This window comes from Mesoplodon densirostris, chromosome 16, assembly GCF_025265405.1.
Source record: "Mesoplodon densirostris isolate mMesDen1 chromosome 16, mMesDen1 primary haplotype, whole genome shotgun sequence".
Lineage (NCBI taxonomy): Eukaryota > Metazoa > Chordata > Mammalia > Artiodactyla > Ziphiidae > Mesoplodon > Mesoplodon densirostris.
Window position 1 is genome coordinate 79,435,014 of NC_082676.1, and position 26,480 is coordinate 79,461,493.

Sequence of the window (26,480 nt, forward strand, 5' to 3'; positions counted from 1 at the left end):
GTGTGTGAAGCTTTCAGGGGCCATAACTGGAATGGTTTGTTTCATTTCTGCCTACATCCTATTGCTGGGACTCAGTCACAGGACCTTGCCTAACCACAAAGCATCCTGGGAAATGAAGTTAACCACCTGCCTAGGAGGGGGAAATGGGATTGGTGAATAGCCAGCCAGTCTTTGCCACAGGACCTAACCTCAGCCCAGGACATTCTTTCCCCAGTCTTTCTGATGGACGTATACTGTGGGAAGACATTGTATATTTTAGACAGTTTCCCAATCTTTCTCTATTGACTTAAAAAATAAACTCTTGACCTGGAGTGGAATAAAAGTAGCTCAAGGAAAAAGAAAAACAAAGTCCAAAAGACTGAAGACAAATCTCTTCCTTTTATAGGGACTCTCGGGGCTTCTAGTCTGGCTTTTACGTAACCACTTCTGCTTCTTTCTCGTAGAACAGAGTCCCAGGCCATGGCAGGTATTGAGATCATTATCATTATGATGGTGCTCAATTCCCCAATGCTGTGTACTTTTTGGAGGCAGCAAATGGACCCTGGGCATAGTGCTTTCCCCGAAGAAGCTAAAAAGACATGAAATTGGAACAGCTCTGGAAGTCAGGCCAGAACAGGAGAGAATGCATATTTTGGAAGTAGTAACACACTCTCAGAAAATCAGGCCATTTTTCTGAAAGAGAGGATGTGATGAGGCAGAAAATTATAAATTGCATCATTATCAGAAAATTATAAATTGCAATTGAAAACATACAATTTAAACACATGGACATTTAGGTTAATTATTTGAATCAGATGGGTTTATTTTGAGTTACCTCAACTCTCTTTTGCTGTGGTCTCTCCCATTGCGGAGCACAGGCTCCGGACGTGCAGGCTCAGCGGCCATGGCTCACGGGTCCAGCCACTCCGCGGCATGCGGGACCCTCCCGGACCGGGGCACGAACCTGTGTCCCCTGCATCAGCAGGCGGACTCTCAACCACTGCGCCACCAGGGAAGCCCCCACCCCAACTCTCTTATTCAGCCACACTTTGGTTCTTTTGAGACCATGGACTAAGAGGAGGCTAAGAGGCTTCAAAAAGTATCAACTTTCTGATGTCCATCACATCAGCACCCAGCATGTGACTAATCAAGGTAAACTAGTCACAAGGGAAAACTGAATTCTAAGCCCAGGTAGAAAAATAAAACTAGCAACTTCATATCGAGATTGAATTTATATGAAAATATGATTCTACTCAACATTGCCTTAAGCATTCCATCTACTTTAGGAAGCACTAAAAGCTGTGTGCTTCTGTTATGTACATGTGGGCAAATGCACTCCACGTAATTCATTCTGTACCATATCTGGGATTTTATAAAAATGTTTTCCAAAGGCTTAAATTTCTGTTTTGTATTCAGTTCTTAGGAGAAGGAATTGAATAAAATGGCAAGGTCTTTCAAATAAGTTCATTAATTTATGAACCTCAATCATTTTTCTTTTCTTTACCCTCTGGAGAGGAAACTGAAGATAAAAGAAAAAAGAGTGAGACTTAAAATATAATGCATTGGCACTGGAAAATACAACCATGCCTCATTTTTAAATTATTTTGTCTGGATTATTTCATTCATCCTGATCATTTGTGAAATCTTATCATGAGATTGGCAGGTGAGGTACTGACCCTGCTTCTAACCCGACGTGGACTTGGAGAAAGTGGCCCCCGCGCCTTCCAGCTGTGACCTTGGACCTCTGCTCTGGTCCCTGGAACAGGGCACACATATTTTTACACTTGAGTTTGATAGGTTTAAAAACGGGAGTGACTAACTGGGAAGATTTAACGCTTTGAAGGGGGAAGGAAAGGAGTGCACTGGGTAGCAGCAGTTCACTCTCCAGAGTGGAACTTTCTCACTTTCCTACTGTTTATATTTGACACGAGATCCATTCACAAACATCTCTCGGAAGATGTTGCTTCCCTGCAGGGCAAGCTCTTTGGGGGCTGCAAACTACACTTATCCATCCAAACTATCAAGCTCATCTCGTGGCTGTTCTTACTGACTTACTCTTCACCCAGAATCTCTGTGAGGAAGAGACAGTGAGAACCACAAAGGACTGTGATTAGGGAGATGATTCTGTGATAATTAGACACGGCGTTTTTAAAGGTCATCTCAGCATCTACCTTGGCATAGCGTTCAGCGAATACAAAATTGACTTCCTCCAAGTTCTTTTCTCCCCCTAAACCCAGCCACACATCGTTGGTTCTCTCTCTCTGAAGTCCCTCCATGAATGCAGAAGAGCCCATAGAGAATCCCACCCCTAATGGGCCGTCTGAGGCCCCTGGCATCCAAGGCCCATGGCATTGTTGAGGGGGGACCCAGCCACTGCTTCCTAAATATATTTGCCACTTGGTTACCAGCTGGAGATGCAAAGAGAGGCAGAGAAAGAGACAGAAGGCACGGAGGGCTGCGTTTTCTAAATGGTTTCAAGCCACTGGCCTTTCAACAAGAGCTAACGCAGAACAGATGGCGGTGCTACGCTCGGCTGGCTTTCAACTGAGGGGCTGCCTCTGTCCATGATTAATCACCTGTGCTGGGGGGTAAGAAAGTTCTACCTGGTTTTTGTTTGTGGTGGGGGGGGACCTAAGGTTGGGGTCAGCAAGCAAAGTGACAGGTGTTGCCTCTCTGCCCTATTGCTGCTCACGTGCTTGTAGGACCACGCTGCGGGGAAGGGGGTGGGCATCCAATAAACGCAGAATTAGCCAACCTGTGGAGCCCCAGCTAGGAGGGGATGTTTGTTTGGTTGTGCAGAAATGGCTTGAAAAATGTTCCACAACGTTCTATCCCTTCATATACTTCGCCTTAAGAGTTAGCCAAGCGCAGAATTTTATGGCAGTTCAGTAAATTCTGCACTTGCTTTGAGGCCTTAAAAGATTTCCCCAGCAAGAGTGTAAGGAGAATCTGTCTTTTAGATGGCACTGGGGCAAAAGGATAACGTGGCCACTTCCTTCCTCCCGTCCTACAAACAAGATATCCTTTTACACCCTGAGTCCTACAGAAGTTACCTCTTCCCTCTTGTTTCCTCTGGGTGGATGGAGTCGGAGATGGGGGAGTTGTGATGTAGCACACATGGAATTCTCTGCTGGTTCAGTCCAACTGCAGAAGAACGTGATTCCAGCTGCAGGATCTTTGAGGGGGAAGGGGAGTTACTGTTCCACGTTGATCTTTGTTTTCTCCATCACGGGTTCATTTTCAGCTCAGCAGCAAAAACCCCAAAAGCGGCAGAGGGCCATACCCCAGCCCAGCTCTTGTCTGGAGAAGTTTGGGGAGAAAATCAGGTCAGCCACAGCCAGGGAGGATTAAGCAGGTGGATTTGTGGCTGGAGAAGGCCAGCGTGTGCTCTAGGCTAGACAGAATGTATTAGTTCTCTATTTCTACATCACAGATGACGACAGACTTCGGACTTCAAATGACATCCATTTATTATCTCACAGTCTCCTGGGGTCGGGAGTCTGGGAAGTGTCTTCTCTGCTCAGGCCCTGGCAAGGCAGAAATCGAGGTGTCAGCAGCTTTTTTCTGCAGTTCACACTCCTCTCCCAGGCTCCCATGTGGTGGTGGCAGAACTCAGTTTCTGGGGGTTTCAGGACTGAAGTCCCTGTTTGCTTGTCAGCTGTCAGCTGGGGCCCCTCTCAGCTCCTGGAGACTTGAATTTCTCACTATGTGACCCCCTCCATCTTCAAAGCCAGCAGTGGAGAATCTCTTTCTTCAGAAAGAGCCCAGTCCTTTCTAAGAGCTCATGTGATTACGTCTTAAGTACTGGTTAATGTCGCTAAAATGTATTTCATTTTTGTAAATAGGACTTTATGTAGTTAGATTTCCAGTGGTCATATGCTTCAACTTGAATACTGAGAATGAACATTATTCTGGTGAATATTTAATTCTGGGGGTTAAGAAAATACCAAAAGGTATGTCCTAGGCACCAAAACAAAAAAACCAAAGAAACTGAGGAGGGTACAGGAACAACCAGATTGGCTGTAGACACCACAGGTCACTTCCATTGATCACAGAGGCCCAGCCTTAGAGTACAAATCCAAGCAAGTCAGTTCAGTCTTTGGTGAAGACTGGAAATGAATAGTTTTCAATATTTTTTTGAACCACAGAATTTTTTTTTCAAATGAAATGTACGTGAAAGTCCATTTTATACAAATTTTTTAAATCTTACAACACTCTTATAAGACTTATTGTGTGCCAGACACTGTCCAAAGTGCTTAAAATCAAATCCTCATAACAGTATGAAATGGGCATCCTTCTTTTTTCTTTTTTTTTTTTGTGGTACGTGGGCCTCTCACTGTTGTGGCCTCTCCCGTGGCGGAGCACAGGCTCCGGACGCGCAGGCTCAGCGGCCATGGCTCACGAGCCCAGCCGCTCCGTGGCAAGTGGGATCTTCCTGGACCAGGGCACGAACCCGTGTCCCCTGCATTGGCAGGCGGACTCTCAACCACTGCGCCACCAGGGAAGCCCCAATCCTTCTTATTATTATTGTCATTGTCATTATTCACATTTTACAGGTGAAAAACTTGAGCTGCAGAAAGATGAAATGCCTTGCCCAAGATGGCAGAGAGGATTTTGAACCCAGGAAAATTAGGCTCACGGTCCTTGAGCACTTGGCAGAGATGCTGTTGTCATGGAGACAGCTTGGAGGGTGGAGTGGTCCGATCTCCTAGCCGCTGAGCCCCTCCCTCAGTTTTTCCCCCGCACCCCCTCCCTGAGGCTTCCTCAGTGCACACCCCGCCCAGCAGACACTTTGAAAACCAGAGGTTTGAATCATGCACACGCTGCCTCGATGGGGCTTCCTAGAGGCTACTTTCATTTGCGCGGTTTCTCAGAGCGCTTTCAGAGGACCCCCATTAACCCAATTCCTCAGCCAGGACCTCTCCTTTGCCTTCTTGCCACAATCTTTGCTGAAGCACATCTCACCCACTTCTGCTGCCACTCTGGCCTCCTTACGTGTCTGGCCACCTCTGGTTTTCTCCTTATCCTACTCCACGTACTATACAGTATAACTCCCTCTTCCTAAACCCCCTCAGAACATGGCATATCCTGCTCGTGATGCTGCCTTGGCTCCCTAGTGCCCACCACCTCTTAGGTTGGCATCTGCAGCCGTCTGGGTCTGATTCCACTGATGTTTCTCATGACTGTAAACCAAACGTTCTAGGCAAGTGAGCTAACCATCCCTCCTGGCACACAAGGTGTTCACTTACCACCTCTAGGTCTTGGCTCCAAACTCCCAGAGCATTTCTTCCACGGGGCATTCAATTTTCTACCATCTGTGATTATTACATACCTTTTCTAGGCTATAAGCTCCTTGAAAATAATAGACATATTCATCTTTTAATTCTCCCCTGAACACAACAGCCACTCACACAGAAAAGTACGAAATAACATTCTCCCCAAAGTCCTGGGAAATAGATTGTTATCATCCCCATTTAACAGATCAGTAAATTAAGGCTCAGATACGAGTGTCTTCCTCATCTCCATAGAAAAAAGAAAAGGGCAGATGGGAGCTGACACACGGACCTGTTGATGGAGGGGAAAAATGCAAAAATACTTGGAGACAAATTGCTCTCTGGAGGCTTCAGTTAGAATCAGCCTTATTAACTTCATAGAATCAACAACCACAACAGTTTATGACTACGAGTGAGGGTTCAGAACTGGGGTGCACACCACAGTTACCCAGGGGGAGGTTTTGTAAAAGGTCCACACCAGTCCTTCTGGAGCAGAATCTCTGCAGAAGAGGCTTACCTGTGAGTATTCCAGAAAAAAAAATTATTCCCTGAAGACTCTGGTGTGTTCCCCTGTTTAAGAATCACCAATTCGCAAGGCTCCCAAAGGCCCCAGCCTCCCAAATTACCCCACTGGATGTGTAAAACTCCATCATTCGAGACTTGCTAAGATACTGCTCTCTACTTAAATGCAAGTTAATGTGAAATCTTATCACTCATTCTGTAAGGATTCAAGAAGCACTACTATGTGACAGGCCAGCTGACTCTGTCTATATCCGTCTTATGGCTCTTCTCATGTGTATATTATCTGATATCTGCTCTCTCTACTGTTAGGTTATTTCTTGCCAAATAGCCCCAGAATTTTTTCATCTTCTCCTCCATCTTAGCAGCTGGCTCTTGTACATAGTGAGTGCTTTTCATTTGTGAAATGTATGAATCCATGAATCATGGGACTCACACCTCATCAGAAATGAGTTTACGAGCTTCTTACAAGGAGCAGACTTTGATAGACTCTTAGGCACCGCCGATTTCCAGGTCAGCTGTGCAATGCATGAACAGTCTCCCAGCCTTGGTTTCCTCATCTGTGAAGGGGGCCCAAAAGCACAGCTCCTGGCTCATTGTAGGTGCACAAGACATGTCCATTGTCACCTCTCCTTGTGGATTAGGCCCCTGACGATGTATCTGAGCAGTGGGTGGGGAGGTGGAAACAGGGGCATGAAATCCTGTCCTGTAGACAGCCGTCCACCCTGATGTCCAGCCTGCCCACTCCGCTCCTGTGTGCATTCCACAGGGGCAGGACTGAGCAGCCTGGACCGTCCTTGGCACACGAGTATGTGACTATAAAGCATGCCGTAACCTTGGAATCCAGACATCAAAAGGGAGAGAGCTTCAGTGCCTGATAAAAATATGTGTTCCTCTCAGCAAACCACTCCAAACGCTGTCTTCTCCATCCCACTGGGAAGCTTGTCACTGCTAATGTGATTCTTATGATTCTTGCTGCTCGGTAGCCTCTTGATCTTTCCTGAGATCTCTCTGCCCCGAGTGTGTAGGAAACAAAATGTCCTGTCTGCTGTCCAGAGCTTAAAATAACAGATGCTGGGTTCCTGCTGCCACAGTGAAACTTTACTCCAAGGTCTCTCCCCGGCACCCCTGCTCCCGCCCCCTCCCCATGCCCTGAGCAGAAGCCTAGTGTGAGCATCAGACAAAGAAGGGGAAGGAGGCAAGGTGGCAGGGGTTGGGGGGAGGGAGCCCTTCTCAGACCACTGCGGGCACTCTTGAGGATCAAACTGGTTGTTCAGAAAGATCGACTTCTTAAGTTGTGAGACATGTTTTAGGGAAAGATTCTTCCTATCTCTAAAGAAGAGAACCGCATTTCCCAAGCGTCACTGCCTAGGAGCATGTTCGAGGTTGCCCAGCCTGTATTCCGCACTGGTGAAAGGAGGGCGGTGTGTATTTCTGTATGTGCCTTTTTCAGCCTGGGGAATAATAAAATAAGTCCCCCCGTGCCATCTGGGTCTATGCACGTTTCCTCTGTTAGAGAGCAAGCTTGCAAAGTCTGCAGAAAATAGTGTCGTTGGTATTGTCTTGCAAACTCATCAAATCCGCCTCTTTCACTCAGTCTTACAGGGGGAAATGCCTTTGTCCTCTTTTGCCAGCAGATGATGGTTCGATGGTTCGACAGAGAAGATATTTTCCTTCTTTAGCTTTTGACAGGTCATTCTGGGAGTGTCTACTGTCCACAATTCCTTCTGGCCCTCTGGAGATTGAGTTGACCTGAGCATATTTTTGGAAATGCCACAGATGATTGTTTTTATTTGGGGATGGCATGGCTTTGTAGTGGTGACACTTTGGGTTTTATTTGTTTTCCTTCCCCTGCCCCAGCTGTTTTTGTTTTAATAACATTGGAGAGAAGGTTAAACCTAGTCCATCTCTCAAATTGGCAGAGCTAGAAATCCAAGTGGGTAGAATGGCAACCTACAGGTCATCTGCCCAGCTGGGTCCATCCCTGATTTTATCCAGCCTCATGAGAGGGGCAAGGTTGACAGTGAGGTTGGTCTCAAGTCGAGTGAGCACTTTGGAGCCGATAACTGTCAGGGGAGCAAGTGATCCCACAAACATACCATTGGAGACCTCGAGCATTCAGTAAATGCTGGGATGTCATCTTGCCAAACAAGAGGCTAAGACATATGCCCATCTTTTACTTTCCATGTCCAACCAAGGAGCATGACTCAGCCAAGACACAGTCAGGCGCCTAACACAGCCATGCATGGCCTCGGGGGTGAACTGGTAATGGCCATTGTTTCTGAGACATCTGAGTCTCCTTGGCTGCACCTGGTGAAATCCGAAACTCATGCTTGATCTCATTACCAGAGATGCTGATTTCATTGGTCTGGGGTACAGTCTGGGCATGGGATTTTGCCAAGCTCTCCAAATGATTTCGAGGTGCCACTGAGGCTACCCAGAACTATTGCTAACAGAAAAATGTAACTAACCTTTCAAGTACCTTTTTCCCAGACACAGTATTAAGCATGTTCCTGCATTAACCCTTTATTTCTCCCAATCTTCTTGTGAGATAAGCTTATGTATCGCTAGGTGAAACTGAGGTTTCAAAGCCTTACATTGTCCAGGTGGAGTTTGGTTCCTAGTCCATTTAACTCCAAAGCTTATTCCTTTTCCAGAGAACCCAGAATACAGCAAAATAAGACACTCGTATAAACTCTCCAGCGCTCTACATAAGAGATCTGATCCTTCACTTATTTATCTGTGTGGAGCCTTCCCTGACTTCTACGTATTATAATAAGTGGAAGAAGAATCAGGAACTATTTAATTAGGGACTTTGTGTATTGCAAAGGGAAGGTCACTGCCATGCCCAGTCCCCATGCCATCCTGGCGTGGCCATCCCTGTACGAAAGAACAAGTGCTAAAAATTCCTTCTACTTTTATAAAGCCCTCTTCAAACAAGGATCTCAAAGCACAACATAATTAATAAAATCACCCACATCCTGTAGGTGAGTAGCATTTTATATGTACAAATTTCTCTCTGCCCCCAGGCCCTCCAAGAGGAGGAGAATGTTTCCAATTTTCCAGAGTGAGCAATAGAGTAATTGAAAGGAGCTGTGTCTTGGCCAACTCAAAAGACCTCAAGGCATTTATAGTGACCCTAAGTGAGAAAACATGGTGACCACGAAGTGTGTCATAATGGCTTGTCAGCCATGCTGTGCTAAATGGTTCAAAGAGGGAGAAGACAGGGCAAGAATAAAACATTCAGTTCTCAAGAGTCAGCTGCCCCTGCAATCGATATTCTGATCTGTTTGGTCAACTCTCCAAGGGATCTAGAAGCAGTAAAATGATGACATTAGTTCGTGATCCAGTTACTTGGGTTAATCAAGGCAGAGAGGACAGACGGGGCCAATTAAGTAGCTGCGCAGCCCAATGATGGATGAGTCATTATGGGCAAGTGCAAAGATAATGCCATTGGGAAAAGCAATTTAAGTCACTCATGCACTTCCAGGCCAGGAAATCCTTCTAGTCTGTGAGGGGGATCATTTAGGAATCATCAGACTCAGCCTGATGAACTCATCTATTCATTGTGCAACTAACAATCAACAGAAGAGCTGAACACACAAGGGGACAAGCCATATGGAATACATTTTGGTAGCTGGGATGTATATCTGTGCCTTCATTTGAATCACCTTCTTTACTTTGTTTGTTTTTAATTTTATTGGAGTATAGTTGATTTACAGTGTTGTGCTAGTTTCAGGTGTACAGCAAAGTGATTCCGTTCTACATATATTCATTCTTTTTAGATTTTGTTCTCGTATAGGTTATCACAGAATACTGAGTAGAGCTTCCCGTGCTATCCAGTAGGCCCTGGTTGGTTATTTTTCTTATATATCGTGGTGTGTGCATGTTCATCCCAAGCTCCTGACTTATCCCCCCGCCCCACATTTCCTCTTTGGTAACCCTAAGTCTGTTTTCAATATCTGTACGTCTGTTTCTGTTTTGTAAATTCATTCATTTTTATCTGAATCACCTTCTTTAAAATAAGTCATACTCTAGCCCCTCTTCTGTTTTTGGGGTTTTTTTTTAATTGGAGTATAATTGCTTTGCAATGCTGTGTTAGTTTCTGCTGCACAGCGAAGTGAATCAGCCTTATGCCTACACACATCCCCTCTTTTCTTTTCCTTCTCTGGTCCCCAGTCTCTCCCTACTCCTTATGTTCTCATCTTCCTAAATACACACAGTTTCAAAGTGTATGGATGATATTTTTATTTTTAAGTAATGACAAATATTTTCCTTCCTCATTGTTAGTTCTGTCCTTCAAATAGGTTGCTCTCTGTACAAATACAAGTTTCCAAGGGACACTTCAGCATGTTACAAAACTGTTCTTTTTTTTTTTAAGCACAAAAGAGGCTGTGTCTATGCAACAAAATTTATGCAAATGGGAGGTTGGGGGGTGGGATGAACTGCCTGGGTTCAAATTCTGGCCCTGCTACCTACCAACTATGTGAACTTGGGTAAGTTACTTGTCTCCTCCTCGTGCATGACATGAGATTATAGCATCTGCCTCAATAGAGTTGTTGTGAGGACTAAATAAATCATTAAATGCCAAGTGCTTATAACAAAGTTGACATTACATATCTGTAAGCTACAATAATTATTGCTGTTGATATTACTATTGTCCTTAAGAAGTCCCCTCATCCAATTATTGGCCACCTGTATTAATCAGGACATATCAGGTTGTAGGTAGTAGAAATTCAGCTCAAAGTAGCTTCAGTAAGAAAAAGAAATGTAATGGTTCACACAACAGGGACAGTCCAAAGGATGGACTCACTTAGGCACTGCTAGACCCAAGAGTTCCAATGATCCCATCAAGACTCTTGCTGTCTTGTGCCTTGGCTTTTTTCTGAATCAGCGTCATTCTCAAGCAGGTTTCCTCCATGGTGGCAAGGATGTAGCTTGAAGTTGACCTTGTTTTTACACTTCTTCCTCAGTAGATCTGAAAGACTGGTAGGCCCTGGTTGTGTTCCATCAATGACCCAATTATCAGGGGGGTGGAGTATTCCAATAGGCCAGGCCTGGGTCACACAATACCCCTGTAGCCAAGAGGAAAGGTGGAGCCAACTCTACCTGAACATCATGGTCCCCTGGAGGAAGGATGCTGAGCAGGAGATACCCACTGCTCAACCCTTTGTCAAAGTACGGTCTGGGGCCATGTCTCCAAGAAGAAACTAGAAGACCATGATGACATGTTTATTGAAATTTTTATCCATTTTCCATCTAAAGAGTTACAAACACACTCAGGAGTGATGTTCAAAATATTGAATAAGGGCTTCCCTGGTGGCGTAGTTGTTGAGAGTCTGCCTGCCGATGCAGGGGACACAGGTTCGTGCCCCGGTCCAGGAAGATCCCACATGCCGTGGAGCGGCTAGGCCCGTGAGCCATGGCCACTGAGCCTGCGTGTCCGGAGCCTGTGCTCCAAAACCGGAGAGGCCACAACAGTGAGAGGCCTGCGTACCGCAAAAAAAAAAAAAAAAAAAAAAAAAAAAATTGAATAACTGGTAAAGTAAGAGTTGATCAGTTTGAATGGATGCCTGACCAATCAGAATGGAGGTCAGCTGTATCAGCAAATTCCTGATGAATGGCAACGCTGCATCAAATGCAAGCATTGGACTGATTTCTCAGGGACTTTAATATCCAATCCTATTCAATCTTCCTTATTGAGCAAACACTCTCTGGCTTTGGCTAGTTTACTCACTTACCTGATTAGAGGCAGAAGTGAGTAGACAGATATCTCCAGAACTCTTTCTACTCTTCAGTTCCCTTTGGTCATCTCATAATGTGTGTGACCTTCCCACTGGGATACGCACTTAAGACAGAAGATAAGCTTTTGAGCTGAAGTACCAATAACCTTGAAATGGGCACGTGTACCTTGCTTGACCTTCTGTTGGGGGCCAACCCTGTCATTTTTTCTGTCTGGAGAAAGCAGAGGGCCCCCTCTTCCCTTTCCTCTGTTACTCTATCACCACTGGGTGCCTCACAAAATAGTCCCCGTCTCCAATGGATCTATCTGTCCAAGGATATGCTACCCCTTCTAATTCAGATTGGATGAAGTGTTCTTTGATTAGAGACCTAGATGAAGGGTTACTTAATGGGCCAGCTCAGCTTGGCTAAAATGCCACAACCAACAACTGGTATGGGGTGGAGTGTGTGTGTGTGTGTATGTGTGACTTCCTGTCACACTCTCTTCCCCTGAACTAATGTGCCTATAGTACTTAGCAGAATCCACACATGGTAGGTGTCTAGTAAATGATAGTTCATCTCCTTCCTTCTTGCTAGACACCCTTCCTGCTCCCCTACTGCCCTGCAGCCTAGCCTGGCTTTGGTTGCCAGCAGTACCCAGCAGCACCATTCCCAGGATCCTGCCTTCTACGCTCAGGGCAGATCCCAGGCATCAGTGCTCACACCTGCTCACCAGGAGATATTTCCCTACCCTACTTTGACCCCCTTCCAACTCTTAATGCAGGACTGCAGAAAGACTTAGGAACACTCGCCAAGACAGTCTGACCTTTGCTTCCCTCTGCCATGTGGAAATTGATGGATTTCATGCCTGTTTCCTTTCAGGGTTGCAGAGAGTACAGCAACTTGCAGAAAACACAAGATATTTCAGACAGAGACTGAGTGAAATGGGATTCATTATCTATGGCAATGAGGAATCTCCCGTTGTTCCCCTGCTCCTTTACATGCCTGCTAAAGTAGCGTGAGTATCCAGCGGACTCCCAGAATAACACCTAAGCTCCAAGGTGATCGGACAGAGATGGTGCTTTTGACACCAGGGGGCTCTTTCAGCATAGGTATTGCTTTGCACTTTGAGCGGGATGCTGAGTTCAGAATTCACTTGTCCAGCTTCTCAGAAGCTACCTGCCTTGCCCATCAGCAAGACCCTTTCACAGATCTTGTGAGAAGGGAGCCAGGTACTGCGGCCCATCATTTCCAAGCTCTGTGAATTGGGTGGAGTCACTTATCTCAGGCCTCAGCTGTAAATTGATGATGATCTTGCACTTCCTCCTCCCCCAATATCTTTCTCAGGGAGAACCTCAAAAAACCGTCTCTCCCAACATTCAAAAGCAACATTACCAGGCTCTGTGCTTTCTCCCATTGCACTCTCATGGCCATCCTCAAAAGAAGGCACCCTCATGTGTGGGGAAACTGAGGCTGAGAGCAGTTAAATAGCTTCCCAAAGCCATACCAGTCAAGCAGTAGTAAAACCAAGAGGCAAACCCAAACCTAGGCTTACTCCAAAGCTCTTGCTCTTAACAAAAAATGTTAACACCACTCCTGTAAGCTTATTTGGGGTTGTTTTCCCTCGATTGCAACTCTGAGGTTGAGCATTAGTAAAAACTGTATGAAGAGGAAAAATGACTTTTTCTCAGTATGGCACAGATGAATTTATACATGAGCCATCTCCAATCTGCTAGAGAATAATTAACTCTGTTGTTAAAAGGAAGTTAATTAAACTCCTTTTAATATAAAATGTCCGTGTATCTGATGAAGCACATGGTAGAAAGTAATTCTCAACAAATGTTTATCAGATTCTAGACAACCTGACACTCCTTTAACACAACCCCATTGTTGGAACTTTCCATTTGATTCTCTTAACAGTCGAAGTAGATTGGCAGAGTATTAGATGTAGTATAGAAAAGAAGTTCTGGAGCTATTAGTTGAAAACTCATGATGGATAGGACTGAGTTATATGCTCCTAAAAGATGGATTTTTGGGAGTACACTTTTGTGTCATTTCACCACAGCAAAATCATAAGCAGTTAAAACACACACATGAGTTGCCTCGTGCAACACAGCCATCCAACACTTAACCCTTTGTTCATGGATCTGGATCAGGAAATAATTCCTGGAGTAGCCAAGAAGACAGTGTGCTTCAGAAATGTCATAGGATACTGCTCTGTGCTAATGGCAGGAAGGAGTGACAATGGTGATTCCAACTGGCAGATAACCCAAAACCCTTTACCATCTGATCTTAGATGACAAGAAAGAAAACCCACGTTTACTCTGAGTGGTTGGGGAAACGGTACGTTCTGACCCCACACGTAGCCCATGCCTATCTAATATTTTATGATTAGCTCAAATGAAGACACCAAAAGTAAACTTGTTTCATTTTAGAGAGTGTCAACACCAGAGGGTGGCGGTAGGGAGCGTGCTGGATACTTTTGACTTGGATGATGGAAGCTAGAATTAGAACCTCAACAGGCTGGGAACATGAATCTATCCAATGAGAAGAGTCCATGAAGAATAAAAGCAAATGCATTTCAATGCAAGAATTCAAGTGCACGATGACAGAATGAAAGAGGGAGTTCCCCTCCTCCTTTATATGCCAGGAGTCCCGACTAGACAAAGCTAATGTGAAAAAGGAAAATTAAACGGAGAGGGAGTTTCCTGGCAAAGTGATGTTCTAAGGCATAATGAGATGTTTGGAGTGAAAAAGAAACTGGACTCTGCCTCATCCTAGCTGGGGGATCTAGGACAAGTTAACCAACCTTCTGAAGCCCCACTTTTCTCATATTGAAAATGGGATAGAATAGGACCTATTTCCTAAGATCATTTGAAGATTAAACAAGATGAAGTCTATCAGCATTTGGCATGTCGTGTCTTACATAGAAGCTACTCAGTGTTGGCTGTTATCATTAATAGTATTAATAACGTATATAAAGCACTTCATATAGCACTTGAGGAAGCACTCATTCAGTGATAGACATCATTATTACTACTACTTTTACTATAGCTACAATGATGATAAGTGTTAGTTTCAACAGAGTATAAGATTGAGTCATCGTGGTTGCATGGCTAAGGAGGCGCTAACATTGCTGGATGTTACTTATATGCTAAGGAAGGCTCTTAAAACCAGTGATCACCCATTGAAGGTGGGGTGCTTAGCCCTGGTTTACAAATGAAGACACCTAGACACCGCAAAGTCAACCTACTTTCTCAGGGTCACTCACATTGTAGGTACTGGAGGCCAGAATTCAAACCAGTTGCATTTGCCTCCTAAACCAGTGTTCTTTTCAACGCACAGGACAACCCATAGGGGAAAAATACACATCTCTTTAAAGCAATGCAGAGTATAATTTAACCCTCTTTAATGTCATCATTGGTGAATCAAAAGGCATCCATTATGACAATGGGAAAAAAATCTAATTATTTGGGTTGTTAAGAAAACTTAGAACAGGTTAGTTACAAAAGGTAATATTATCTAGTGTTGGCAGGAGTTATTGCTGCCCAATCTTGCTTCCTGTGCTGATATTTCTTCAATGGAAAGCTGAAGGCAGAGAACCTTTTGAAACGGAGTTAATTGGCTAAGCCAGTGTATGAGCACTTGTTTCATTTGCTTATTTAAAAACTTTTGATTTTTCTCAAAGAACTGTGATTTCTCCACATTTCCACCTACCACAGAATGGAGACATTATCTCCAGCCAGGTATCCTTTTGGATAAAGTCCTTTTGGATAAAGTCCAATTCTACCACTGGAATCTTCTATGGAGTTTAGTATAATGCGATTTCACTCATAAAACATTCACTTAAATAATCAAGAATATATTGTATTTACTATTTGGTACAGGGTTGACATTTTCCATCCTCAGGCCTCATCATACACTTGGAGGATGGTGGTGCAGAAAATGCAGTGATGCTGCATGCAATGCAATGCTAATGTATTATTATTATTATTATTATTCCCATAGTTTAGTTTCTTTCAGCCTATGCCAGCTCTAATTTGCTTTGGGGAATACAAACCCAGAGGCAATCGTATACATTAGCTGAAGGAGGCTAGGTTTAGTAGTGTAAGTTTTAAACTTAGAACTGCTCCGGGGAGGCCTCAGGTTAGCCTAATGAATCAACAGTCATATATTTCGCTCTACATTCTTTGGCAAAACTTACTTCCTCTGGTACAAAGAGAAGAGTGCAGACAGTGAAAATGGTCTTTGGGGAGTCACGAAAACCAGCCCGATCATGGGTCAGGTGGTTTGTACTCTAGCAATAAAAGCACTTGACTTGTTTCTCAGACAATTACGAGCTCTCATCCTGTGCAGTTCCGTGGGCAGCCTTCCATAGGGTGATCAAGAAAAAGAAAGAATGGCTGTTTTCAAGCTTCCTCAGTTAGAAAGCTCCATCCCCTTGTAAACTTCCCGATCCAAATCAAAGGCTATATCTTGCCATGGCCAAGCCAGGGGGCCAGAGAGGCTGTGTGTTTGGTAGTTCTTGCAATCTCCACCACTTTCTTTGATAACCTGCATTCTGCACGAGGAAACCAAAAGGCAGACAGCTAAACGGGAAGAAAATGAAAGACCCCTGCGTCGCGGATTCTTCCTGAGTTACGACTCAAGGTTTCTGTGGTGCTGTCAGCTTCCAGCCTAAAATAAGACACCAGCAACCTCTTAATGCTAAGAACAGATCTGAGACGTTTACCCCACTTGAGGGCAAAGCATCTTAGTGATTAAGGATTCCTGCGGGGAGCGATGGAGCACAAAGGGGAAAAGGCTCACTTGGGGTGCACATGCCTGTGTCTGACATTGGATCTTAGAGTAAGAAGTTTACAGACTTTGAGAGCTGTGTATTCTAGAATCGTTACTGAGATTAGCTCTGAAATAAAAAGAGGCTAGAAGCAGTTAAGGGGAAGGAATCATAGCTTAAAAAAGTTTTACTCAGTATCAAAGAGCTTTGTAATTCTATGACCTACAGCTTCCAGGCTGCTTCTACCGACCAGCCTCTGTGTGCGTGCATTTCTCTCTCTCCCTCCTTCCCCATCCCCCCTTAATCCAGCCAATGGGTTTATTATCCCTGAACATACACATAACAAATGAGGAGACCCTTGCTATTTCCTATCTTTGGCTTGATGGAAAATAAAATCTTTGTCGCTGTAAAGATAACATGGCTTGGGATTGGCTCCTGCAGACCCTCTGATCTGGATCCTGATATTATAGTCACGAAGTAGAGGCCTCTTAAAATTTCCACACTGTATTATCAGTACTAAGTTTTTAAAGCATATAAATATGCATCTAACATATTCTTTCTTCAGGTAATTGCATTGAGTAATGGTTTTTATTCCTTAGGAACCCTGCAGACCGAAGATTTTACATATGTGCAGACTTGTTAAACCAGGGTCACATGCACCAGGATTTTCTGCTCAATGTCAAAGGCTCTGTACATGTAACTATCTAATGAGTGCGCCATACCCCACAGTATACACACTCAGTTATGTGTACCATAAAGTGACTGGCTGCCACATTTCCTTATCGGTTGTATCTGAGGGAAGTTTCATTACTTCAGTCATCTTCTACTTACTTTAAAAAAGTAGGGACAACCACTGGCATTTTTCACAGAACTAGAACAAAAAAATTCACAATTTGTATGGAAATACAAAAGACCCCGAATAGCCAAAGCAATCTTGAGAACGAAAAATGGAGCTGGAGGAATCAGGCTCCCTGACTTCAGACTATACTACAAAGCTACAGTAATCAAGACAGTATGGTACTGGCACAAAAACAGAAAGATAGATCAATGGAACAGGATAGAAAGCCCAGAGATAAACCCACGGACATATGGTCACCTTATCTTTGATAAAGGAGGCAGGAATGTACAGTGGAGAAAGGACAGTCTCTTCAATAAGTGGTGCTGGGAAAACTGGATAGGGACATGTAAAAGTATGAGATTAGATCACTCCCTAACACCATACACAAAAATAAGCTCAAAATGGATTAAAGACCTAAATGTAAGGCCAGACACTATCAAACTCTTAGAGGAAAACATAGGCAGAACACTCTATGACATAAATCACAGCAAGATCCTTTTTGACCCACCTCCTAGAGAAATGGAAATAAAGACAAAAATAAACACATGGGACCTAATGAAACTTCAAAGCTTTTGCACAGCAAAGGAAACCATAAACAAGACGAAAAGACAACCCTCAGAATGGGAGAAAATATTTGCAAATGAAGCAACTGACAAAGGATTAATCTCCAAAATTTATAAGCAGCTCATGCAGCTCAATAACAAAAAAACAAACAACCCAATCCAAAAATGGGCAGAAGACCTAAATAGACATTTCTCCACAGAAGATATACAGACTGCCAACAAACACATGAAAGGATGCTCAACATCTTTACTCATTAGAGAAATGCAAATCAAAACTACAATGAGATATCATCTCACACCAGTCAGAATGGCCATCATCAAAAAATCTAGAAACAATAAATGCTGGAGAGGGTGTGGGAAAAAGGGAACACTCTTGCACGGCTGGTGGGAATGTGAATTGGTACAGCCACTATGGAGAACGGTATGGAGGTTCCTTAAAAAACTACAAATAGAACTACCATATGACCCAGCAATCCCACTACTGGGCATATACCCTGAGAAAACCATAATTCAAAAAGAGACATGTACCAAAATGTTCATAGCAGCCCTATTTACAATAGCCCAGAGATGGAAACAACCTAAGTGTCCATCATCAGATGAATGGGTAAAGAAGATGTGGCACATATATATAATGGAATATTACTCAGCCATAAAAAGAAATGAAATTGAGCTATTTGTAATGAGGTGGTTGGACCTAGAGTCTGTCATACAGAGTGAAGTAAGTCAGAAAGAGAAAGACAAATACTGTATGCTGACACATATATATGGAATTTAAGAAAAAAATGTCATGAAGAACATAGGGGTAAGACAGGAATAAAGACACAGACCTACTAGAGAATGGACTTGAGGATATGGGAAGGGGGAAGGGTAAGCTGTGACAAAGTGAAAGAGCGGCATGGACATATATACACTACCAAACGTAAGGTAGATAGCTAGTGGGAAGCAGCCGCGTAGCACAGGGAGATCAGCTCGGTGCTTTGTGACCGCCTGGAGGGGTGGGATAGGGAGGGTGGGAGGGAGACGCAAAAGGGAGGGGATATGGGAACATATGTATATGTATAACTGATTAAATTTGTAAAAAAATAATCTAAGAAAAGAAAATATATATATATATTAAAAAAAAAGACAAGTTCACACAGCTATAAATGGTGGAGTTAGGATTTGAAGATAGTGTAACTTCAGAATCACAGTCTTTAATTGCTAATGTTTATAAACCATATACTATAAACCATACAGTGTAGGTACTTGCAACTGTGTTGAAATAAATTAATAGCATCTATTATAAAAAAAAAAAAAAAAAAAGTAGGGACAGGCTCCCCTGGTGGTGCAGTGGTTGAGAGTCCGCCTGCCGAATCAGGGGACACATGTTCGTGCCCCGGTCCGGGAAGATCCCACATGCCATGGAGCGGCTGGGCCCGTGAGCCATGGCCGCTGAGCCTGCGTGTCCGGAACCTGTGCTCCGCAACGCGAGAGGCCACAACAGTGAGAAGCCCGCGTACCGCAAAAGAAAAAAAAAGTAGGGACTTCCCTGTTGGTCCAGTGGGTAAGGCTCTGTGCTCCCAATGCAGGGGGCCAGGGTTCAGCCCTGGTCGGGGAATTATTGGGTTGGCCAAAAAATTCGTTCACGTTTCTCCATTACATCTTATGGAAAAACCCTAAAGAACTTTTTGGCCAACCCAATAGATCCCGCATGCCACAACTAAGAAGGCTGCATGCTGCAACTAAAGATCCCGCATGCCGCAACTAAGACCCAGTGCAGCCAAAATAAATATAAATTTTAAAAAAAGTCAATTAGCCACATTCCTTTTTTTTTCTTTTTTTTTTTTTTGCAGTGTAATTTTGTCAGCTCTCAGTTAACCTCCTTTTTAACATTTCCCTTAGGGCTTTTGCAAGGCATCTATTAAAGAGAAAAATCGGCGTGGTGGTCGTTGGATTTCCAGCTACTCCCCTTGCAGAAGCCCGGGCTCGGTTCTGTGTTTCAGCAGCACATACCCGGGAGATGTTAGACGCAGTAAGTACTCCACAGCCCAGCAGAAGCGACAGGATGGGGTTCTCGGATTCCGAGCACGTTCTTTTACTGAGCTCGCTTGGGTTTCCCTGGGTTTCTCTTGGATGGTTTGAGAAAACAACACTAATAACACTCACTGCTAAAAATAATAATAATAATAATAATAATAATAATAATAATAAGGGTATCCTAACAATGCCCAACAATGTGATCAACTCAGCAGATAGAAAAGAAAATCAGCTCAGTGAAGACTTGAGTCAAGTCGGTGTTTTGGTTTCATAGCAAAGACCCACTGAGTAGCCAGACATCCTGCTCTTTGCTTGTTCTTAAATGCAGACGCTGATCTCACGTGCTATTTCAGCAGTAACTGCCTGCATCCTGGCACTGCTCACAGCCACCATGTCCCTCATAAGAAAATATGGCCCAAATAAGCCACATGTTGGAAAACCAACAACAAAGACATATCTATCATATAAGCTCATCCTACGTGAGGTGTAAAGGATTTCAAAACCACATTTCATTGTCCTTGGATTTTGATCTCTGTGTGAATGAATAATATCAGAGAACCAAGCCAGGTCAGTCAGTTTAGCGTTGATGAAACTGTCTTATAAAATCAATGCAGTTTAGCAAACACTATCAGGTGTCTTCTCTATGCAAAACCCTGGGGCAAAAAGTCTAAGAGAACATACTATAAATAAGCACTTCATAATAATATCAGACAGAATAAATTCATCTCGAAAAAGAAATATAGACAACTGCATGAAGGTGGAGTGGGTTATTATGGAGCTATTTGAACAAAACAAGAGATGACAAGGTCAAGGGCAACAGAAACAAAAGAAATGGATCTAGGAATAGACGTTATGCATGCATGAAGCTGCCAAGACTTGGCAAATATTGGATGCAGAGCACATATGGGGTGAGGGAATCAAGAATAATCCGAGGTCTCTAGCCCTCTAGCAAATAAAGAACAGCAAAACTAAGCACATATATGAGATAAGGTATATGGCAAGGAAGAAGATAACATCAACAGGACTGGGGGAATAAAATGAGCTCACTTCTAGACATGTTGGGATTACAAATCTATGGGCCATCTGTGAAAAGGCAAACTATTATATATAGGATGGATAAACATCAAGGTCCTACTGTATAGCACAGGGAACTATATTCAATATCCTGTGACAAACCATAATGGAAAAGAATATGAAAAAGAATATGTGTGTGTGTGTGTGTGTGTGTGTGTGTGTGTGTAACTGAGTCATTTATACTTCGATAAAATGTAAAGAAAATAAAATCCAATTCTGGAGCTTAGGAGAGTATGCAAGCCTGGAGCTGCTGTAATCTGAGGAACTAAGGGGTCATTAAAGTCAATGGTAGAAGATATAATTGTCCAAATATAAGTGAACAGGCCAAGTGCAGACTCCCCTTACATCCCTGGTTGGATATAGGAATCACAGATGAGGAACTGGGCTTAGATGGAGGTAGATCAATTGGAAAAGTCATAAGCTAGTGTAGTGCTCAACAGAGTAAAAAGGAAAAAGCTTCAAGGAGGGGGAGGATCAAATGTCCCTGTGATTTTTTTAGATTCCACGTGTAAGCGATATCATATGATATTTGTCTTTCTTGTCTGACTTACTTCACTCAGTATGGCAATCTCTAGGTCCATCCATGTCACTGCACATGGCATTATTTTGTTCTTTTTTATGGCTAAGTAATATTCTATTGATGAACCTATTTACAAAACAGAAATAGAGTCACAGATGTAGAAAACAAAGTTATGGTTACCAAGGGGGAAAGTGGGGGGAGAGATAAATTGGGAGATTGGGATTGACATATACACACTACTATATATAAAATATATAACTAATAATAACCTACTGTATAGGACAGGGAACTTTACTCAATACTCTGTAATGACCTATATGAGAATAGAATCTAATAAAGAGTGGATATACGTACATGTATAACTGATTCACTTTGCTGTACACCTGAAACAAACATAACATTGTAAATCAACTATACTCCGATAAAAATTAATTTTTAAAAATGTCTCTACAAAACAGCAGAACATCCAAGTGGGGTGAGAGATGAGAAGAAACCATTGGCTTAGCAGTTAGTTAGTAGGATCTTGCTGTTGCTCAGAACAGAGAGTTTTAGGGGAGTGCAGGGAACAGAAATAAGAATACAAAGAATTTAAAAATGAAAGGGATACTTTGAGCTCAAATTACACACACACACAGACACACACACACGGGTCCATATCTTTCTGCATCACCATTATATTCTAGGACTTAAACCAATGTATAGAACATAGTAGGTACCCAATAAAATTTATTAGATAACATGTTAATAACTGAGCTAACTCTAGATTTTGAGATGATGGGAGAACTTTGCTGTTTTTGTTCTATATATTGTCCAGATTCTCTAAAATGAGTATATTTTAGAGAATATTAATTTTAACAAATTGTTTCTTCTAAATGTAATGAGTGGGTGGTAAGAAATGGTAGGCAAGTCTTTTGAGAAGTGTGTAAAGGCAAAAATTAAGTTTAGAAAAAGCACTTGAAAGTGGGGGAAGACTTGAGCATGTTTACACATCAAGGGAAAAGGGAGTGAAGAGAGGGACACTGCAGGCATGGGGAGAAGAGGATGTGCCCAGAAACACGCTCCAGAGACGGCAGGAGGGGATGGACAGCTTGGGTCGATTTGCATCTTTTTTCTGATCCAAAGGGCATGGAGGCACTCATGAATACCCAGTTCAATAGATATCATACCTTGTGATTGTTTTCATGAGTTAATTCCTGTGGATTACTTGGTTTGGAAGGAGCACGGAAACCTCATCTAGACAAATGCCTCTAAACTTTTGAGATCATCAAATCAATACAAAAATTTGAGCAAGTTTCTTACTCTAAGAGAAGTGAAAAATGACCCCTTGAACAGTCAGGGCATTAAGGTAGCAACTGAACATAAATGACAGTAGCAGAAAATATACAATATTAGAGAAGTCTATTCAGTGACCATGTTTGGAACAAGTCAAGAAGGAGGACACTTTACAAACACAAAATGACTTAAAAGGTCCCTCTTCTAACATGAGTGGCAGCTGCTCTGTTACCAAGGACAGCTCTAGCTTTGTTATAATCCTCCCGCCTTCCAGATAAGAAGTCTAAATATAAACAACACTGAACTGCTCCAGCTTCTTGACAGCATCCAAGCCAGAACTGGTCCCTGCTTCCTTAGAATCATCTCGTGCATAAGTCCAGATGTGATACGTAGCCCTTCTCAACTCCCTGTTACAAAGATGGCTCTTCTGGAGTGCATATTCCCTGCTGCAGCAAGCTGAATAAACCCGACCTTGTTTGAGTACTGGTGTGTTTCAGGTAGTTGATTAGTGGGCCTCAACATAAATCCATTTAGAAATAATACATGCATTACCAATATATTATGTACATTTTATAACCAACACAAAAAAAGAAGTTAAAAATGTTGAGATACCACCTCACACCTGTCAGAATGGCTATCATCAAAAAGAACACAAATTACAAATGTTGGCAAGGATGTGGAGAAAAGGGAACCCTCGTACACTGTGGGTGGGAATGTATATTGGTGCAGCCACTGTGGAAAACAGTATGGAGGTTTCTCAAAAAACTAAAAATAGAACTGCCATATGATCCAGCAATTCCATTCCTGGGTATACATATGAAAAAAACAAAAACACGAATTCAAAAAGATACATGCACCCCAATGTTCATAACAGTGTTACTTACCATAGCCAAGATATGGAAGCAACTTAAGTGTCCATCAATAGATGAATGGATAAAGAAGATGTGGTATGTATTTGCAATGGAATGTAACTCAACCATAAACAAGAATGAAATTTTGCCATTTGCAGCAACATGGATGGACTTGGAGGGCATTATGCTAAGTAAAATAAGTCAGACAGAGAAAGACATGTACTGTATGACATTGCTTATGTGTAGAATATAAAAAATACAACAAACTAGTGAATATAATAAAAAAGAAGCAGACACATACATAGAGAGCAAACTACTTGTTACCAGTGGGGAGAGTGGGAGGGGTAACATAAGGGTTGGGCAGCAAGAGGCACAAACTATTGGGTATAAGATAGGCTCAAGGATGTATTGTACACAACACAGGGAATATAGCTGATACATTGTAATAACTGTAAATGGAAAGTAACCTTTAAAATTGTATAAAAAAAATTTTTTTTAAGTTGAGATTAAAATGAATCAAAATCCTATGATTTCCTCCCACATCCTTCATGAATTGTGGTACTTCTCCCCCAGGTGTGTGGGTCCTTCACTTTCAAAGTCACAGAGCTACTCCATCCCCCACCTTCAGGAAAAGCAACAGAAACTATCCCAGATTGATGCCACTTAAAATGTAAAGCCTGATACTTTTTCCTAGGGCTTATATTTGGCATAAAAATTAAGAAAATAAATTGAAGTAAAAAGAAAATTTTAATTACCCATAATCCTACCACCCAGAAATAAACTATTCTTAACATCTTGGTAGGGATCTTAACTAATGTCAGTTTGCAAGATTTCCCAATGGAGAAAATCCATATGCCCCATGAGTCATTCATTCTGATGGTAACGATTCTCACTTTACCTTTTTCAAAACATTGGACTCTAATATCATTTCCCTTTTCTTTTGACTTGTTGAGAAAAACAGGCCCAAAAGGTTGAAAAGGCATGCCCAATTCAGTAGGATTAGTGATAGACTGGAAGGAAAAACTTACATTTTGTATATTCTGGATCTCAGTTGTTTCATTTGTAAAATTGGGGATACATTTACCTGCCTGGATTGAGAGAATTGAAATAGATGAGTTCTTGGTCTCTTGTGGTTTTAAATTCTATTATTCTATGGAGCATAGAGATGAGTATTTAAAAGTTGGGTGTGGGAGGAGGGGGGCAGCAGAAGAATGGGAGAGAGAGGAGGAACCTAATTAGCTCCCGTAATGTTCCATTTTCTTCCTGGCCAGGTTGGTTTGCTGTGTCATGAAGAATTAACACAAATGTAATCTGCAAAGTTTTCTTTTTCTTCCACAAGTTTATATATGTCATTAAACTTTAAAATAAATCCTTCAAGGGTAAGCATGGATCAGATGATTTTATTCCTCTCCTCTAATAAACTAAAGATTCATAATGTGGAGTTAGACTATTAAAGAATATGAAAATAAAATGCATTAGCCTCTAACATTCCTCTAGGGCTGGCTTATGTACCACAGCTTAATGATTTGGATCTTTCTCTTTTTCTTTAAAATCGAATAAGCTGGCAAAAGAAGAGTGTGGTTCTCTGTGAACCCCCCAGAGAGCAAGGCCACTTGGGGGTTTAAAGACGACTGATGGAAGGAATCTCTTTGCAGGTTTTGGAAGCCCTGGATGAGATGGGTGACCTCCTGCATGTGAAATATTCCCGGAACAGGAAGTCAGCACGCCCCGAACTCTACGACGAGACGAGCTTTGAACTTGAGGATTGAGTTTCCTGGACCTGAATGGAGCCTAAAGACTTTGCCAGAAAGACTTCCCTCCTTGCCTCCAAAGAAATATGAATAGATTTCTTCTCCTTCCTAAGGACAGTTTTGGTTTCCAAACCAATTTCATTGAGCCAAGGGAGACACGATTGTTGTGCTTTTAATATCTCTGCAGAGACAAAACTATGGTTCCAGAGTTTAATTTTCTCTTCCCCTAAGTATCCTGCTGCAGATACACACATGCACTTCTTAGAATATTTTTAATAACAAACAGCCTGCATTTTAGTTGCTACTGTGCAGCCTCTTTCGTCCAGACCCTTTCAGGAGTTCCAACCAAATAAGAGGGTTTTGATTTTTCAGTTCAGTAGATCTTATTATGTGTTTGCTAATTTCATCTGCAGATGGGGGCAAGGGTGGTGGGCAGTAGCTGGACTCCTTGTTACCCATGAAACACCAGCTAGAACTCATCCGTATCACGGAGAGTTCCAGGCAGGAGGGTAAAGAAATGTTGCCTTTACCATTTGCCACATTTGGACTTTTTCCAAGGACAAGTGTCAAAAGCCATAGTTAATGTTTCAAGGGAGAGTGCAGGCCTGGCCAGCAGCGACCAAACATCTTTAAAGGAAATTTTCCTTTTCCGCTTGCTGGTCTCCTGCAGTTTTACAGCTGAGTTTTGAGGTTTGGAAAATGCAAGACTTTTGTTTCATCAGGAAGAGGGCAGAAAGCAAGCAAGCCAATAGTAGGCCTAGACTAAAACTGTAAAGTTATAACAACTTGAATGTTGCTGGTGCCATGCAGACTGAATGTTTAGCATCGCTTTTACTACTTTAATGACTGAGTGGTCATTTTTCTATTAAATTTGGAGTACATGGGGAAATTCAAGTTCCTTTAGAGTTGCCTCTCAAGACTACACTTGAAGAACATATTGATTCAAAAATGACATTTAAAAGTAAATGCTATTCCACTTTTCAATTCTGACCCCCTTCCCCATTCAGGCCTATTAAATACTACTCTCCTCTGGCATAAGCACTCCAATTTGGTGCTAAGTGGGCTTGCACACTATGGGGCAACTAACTGGAATTTACTTGAGTTGTCTCTGTCTCTCTTTATCTCTCTGTCTGTCTCTGTATGTCTGCCTGTCTGTCTCTCTCTCTCCAAATGTGAACACAAACTTCTCTGCAAAAGTAGCACTTTGCTAATTGGATCTAGTTGGTATGGAAGAAGCCAGGGGAAAACCTTATCTTTATCAAGCTTCCAGATGGTGCCCAGATTGGGAAACGCTAAAAAGCAGTGGTGACCTTTTAGCAAAGCTTC

The 26,480-nt window shown here is 42.6% G+C and overlaps 1 protein-coding gene across 1 annotated transcript in view; it reads left to right on the forward strand.

The window, feature by feature from the left end:
* SPTLC3 (serine palmitoyltransferase long chain base subunit 3) overlaps positions 1-25,349 on the forward strand; it is a 133,991-nt gene extending 108,642 nt beyond the window's left edge. Inside the window, exons 10-12 of the mRNA XM_060078233.1 lie at positions 12,375-12,510; positions 19,552-19,681; positions 25,059-25,349. Coding sequence (XP_059934216.1) covers positions 12,375-12,510; positions 19,552-19,681; positions 25,059-25,172 — 380 coding nt within the window. The 3' untranslated portion in view covers positions 25,173-25,349. The remainder of the gene's footprint in view (positions 1-12,374; positions 12,511-19,551; positions 19,682-25,058) is intronic.
* The last annotated feature ends 1,131 nt before the right edge of the window (positions 25,350-26,480 follow it).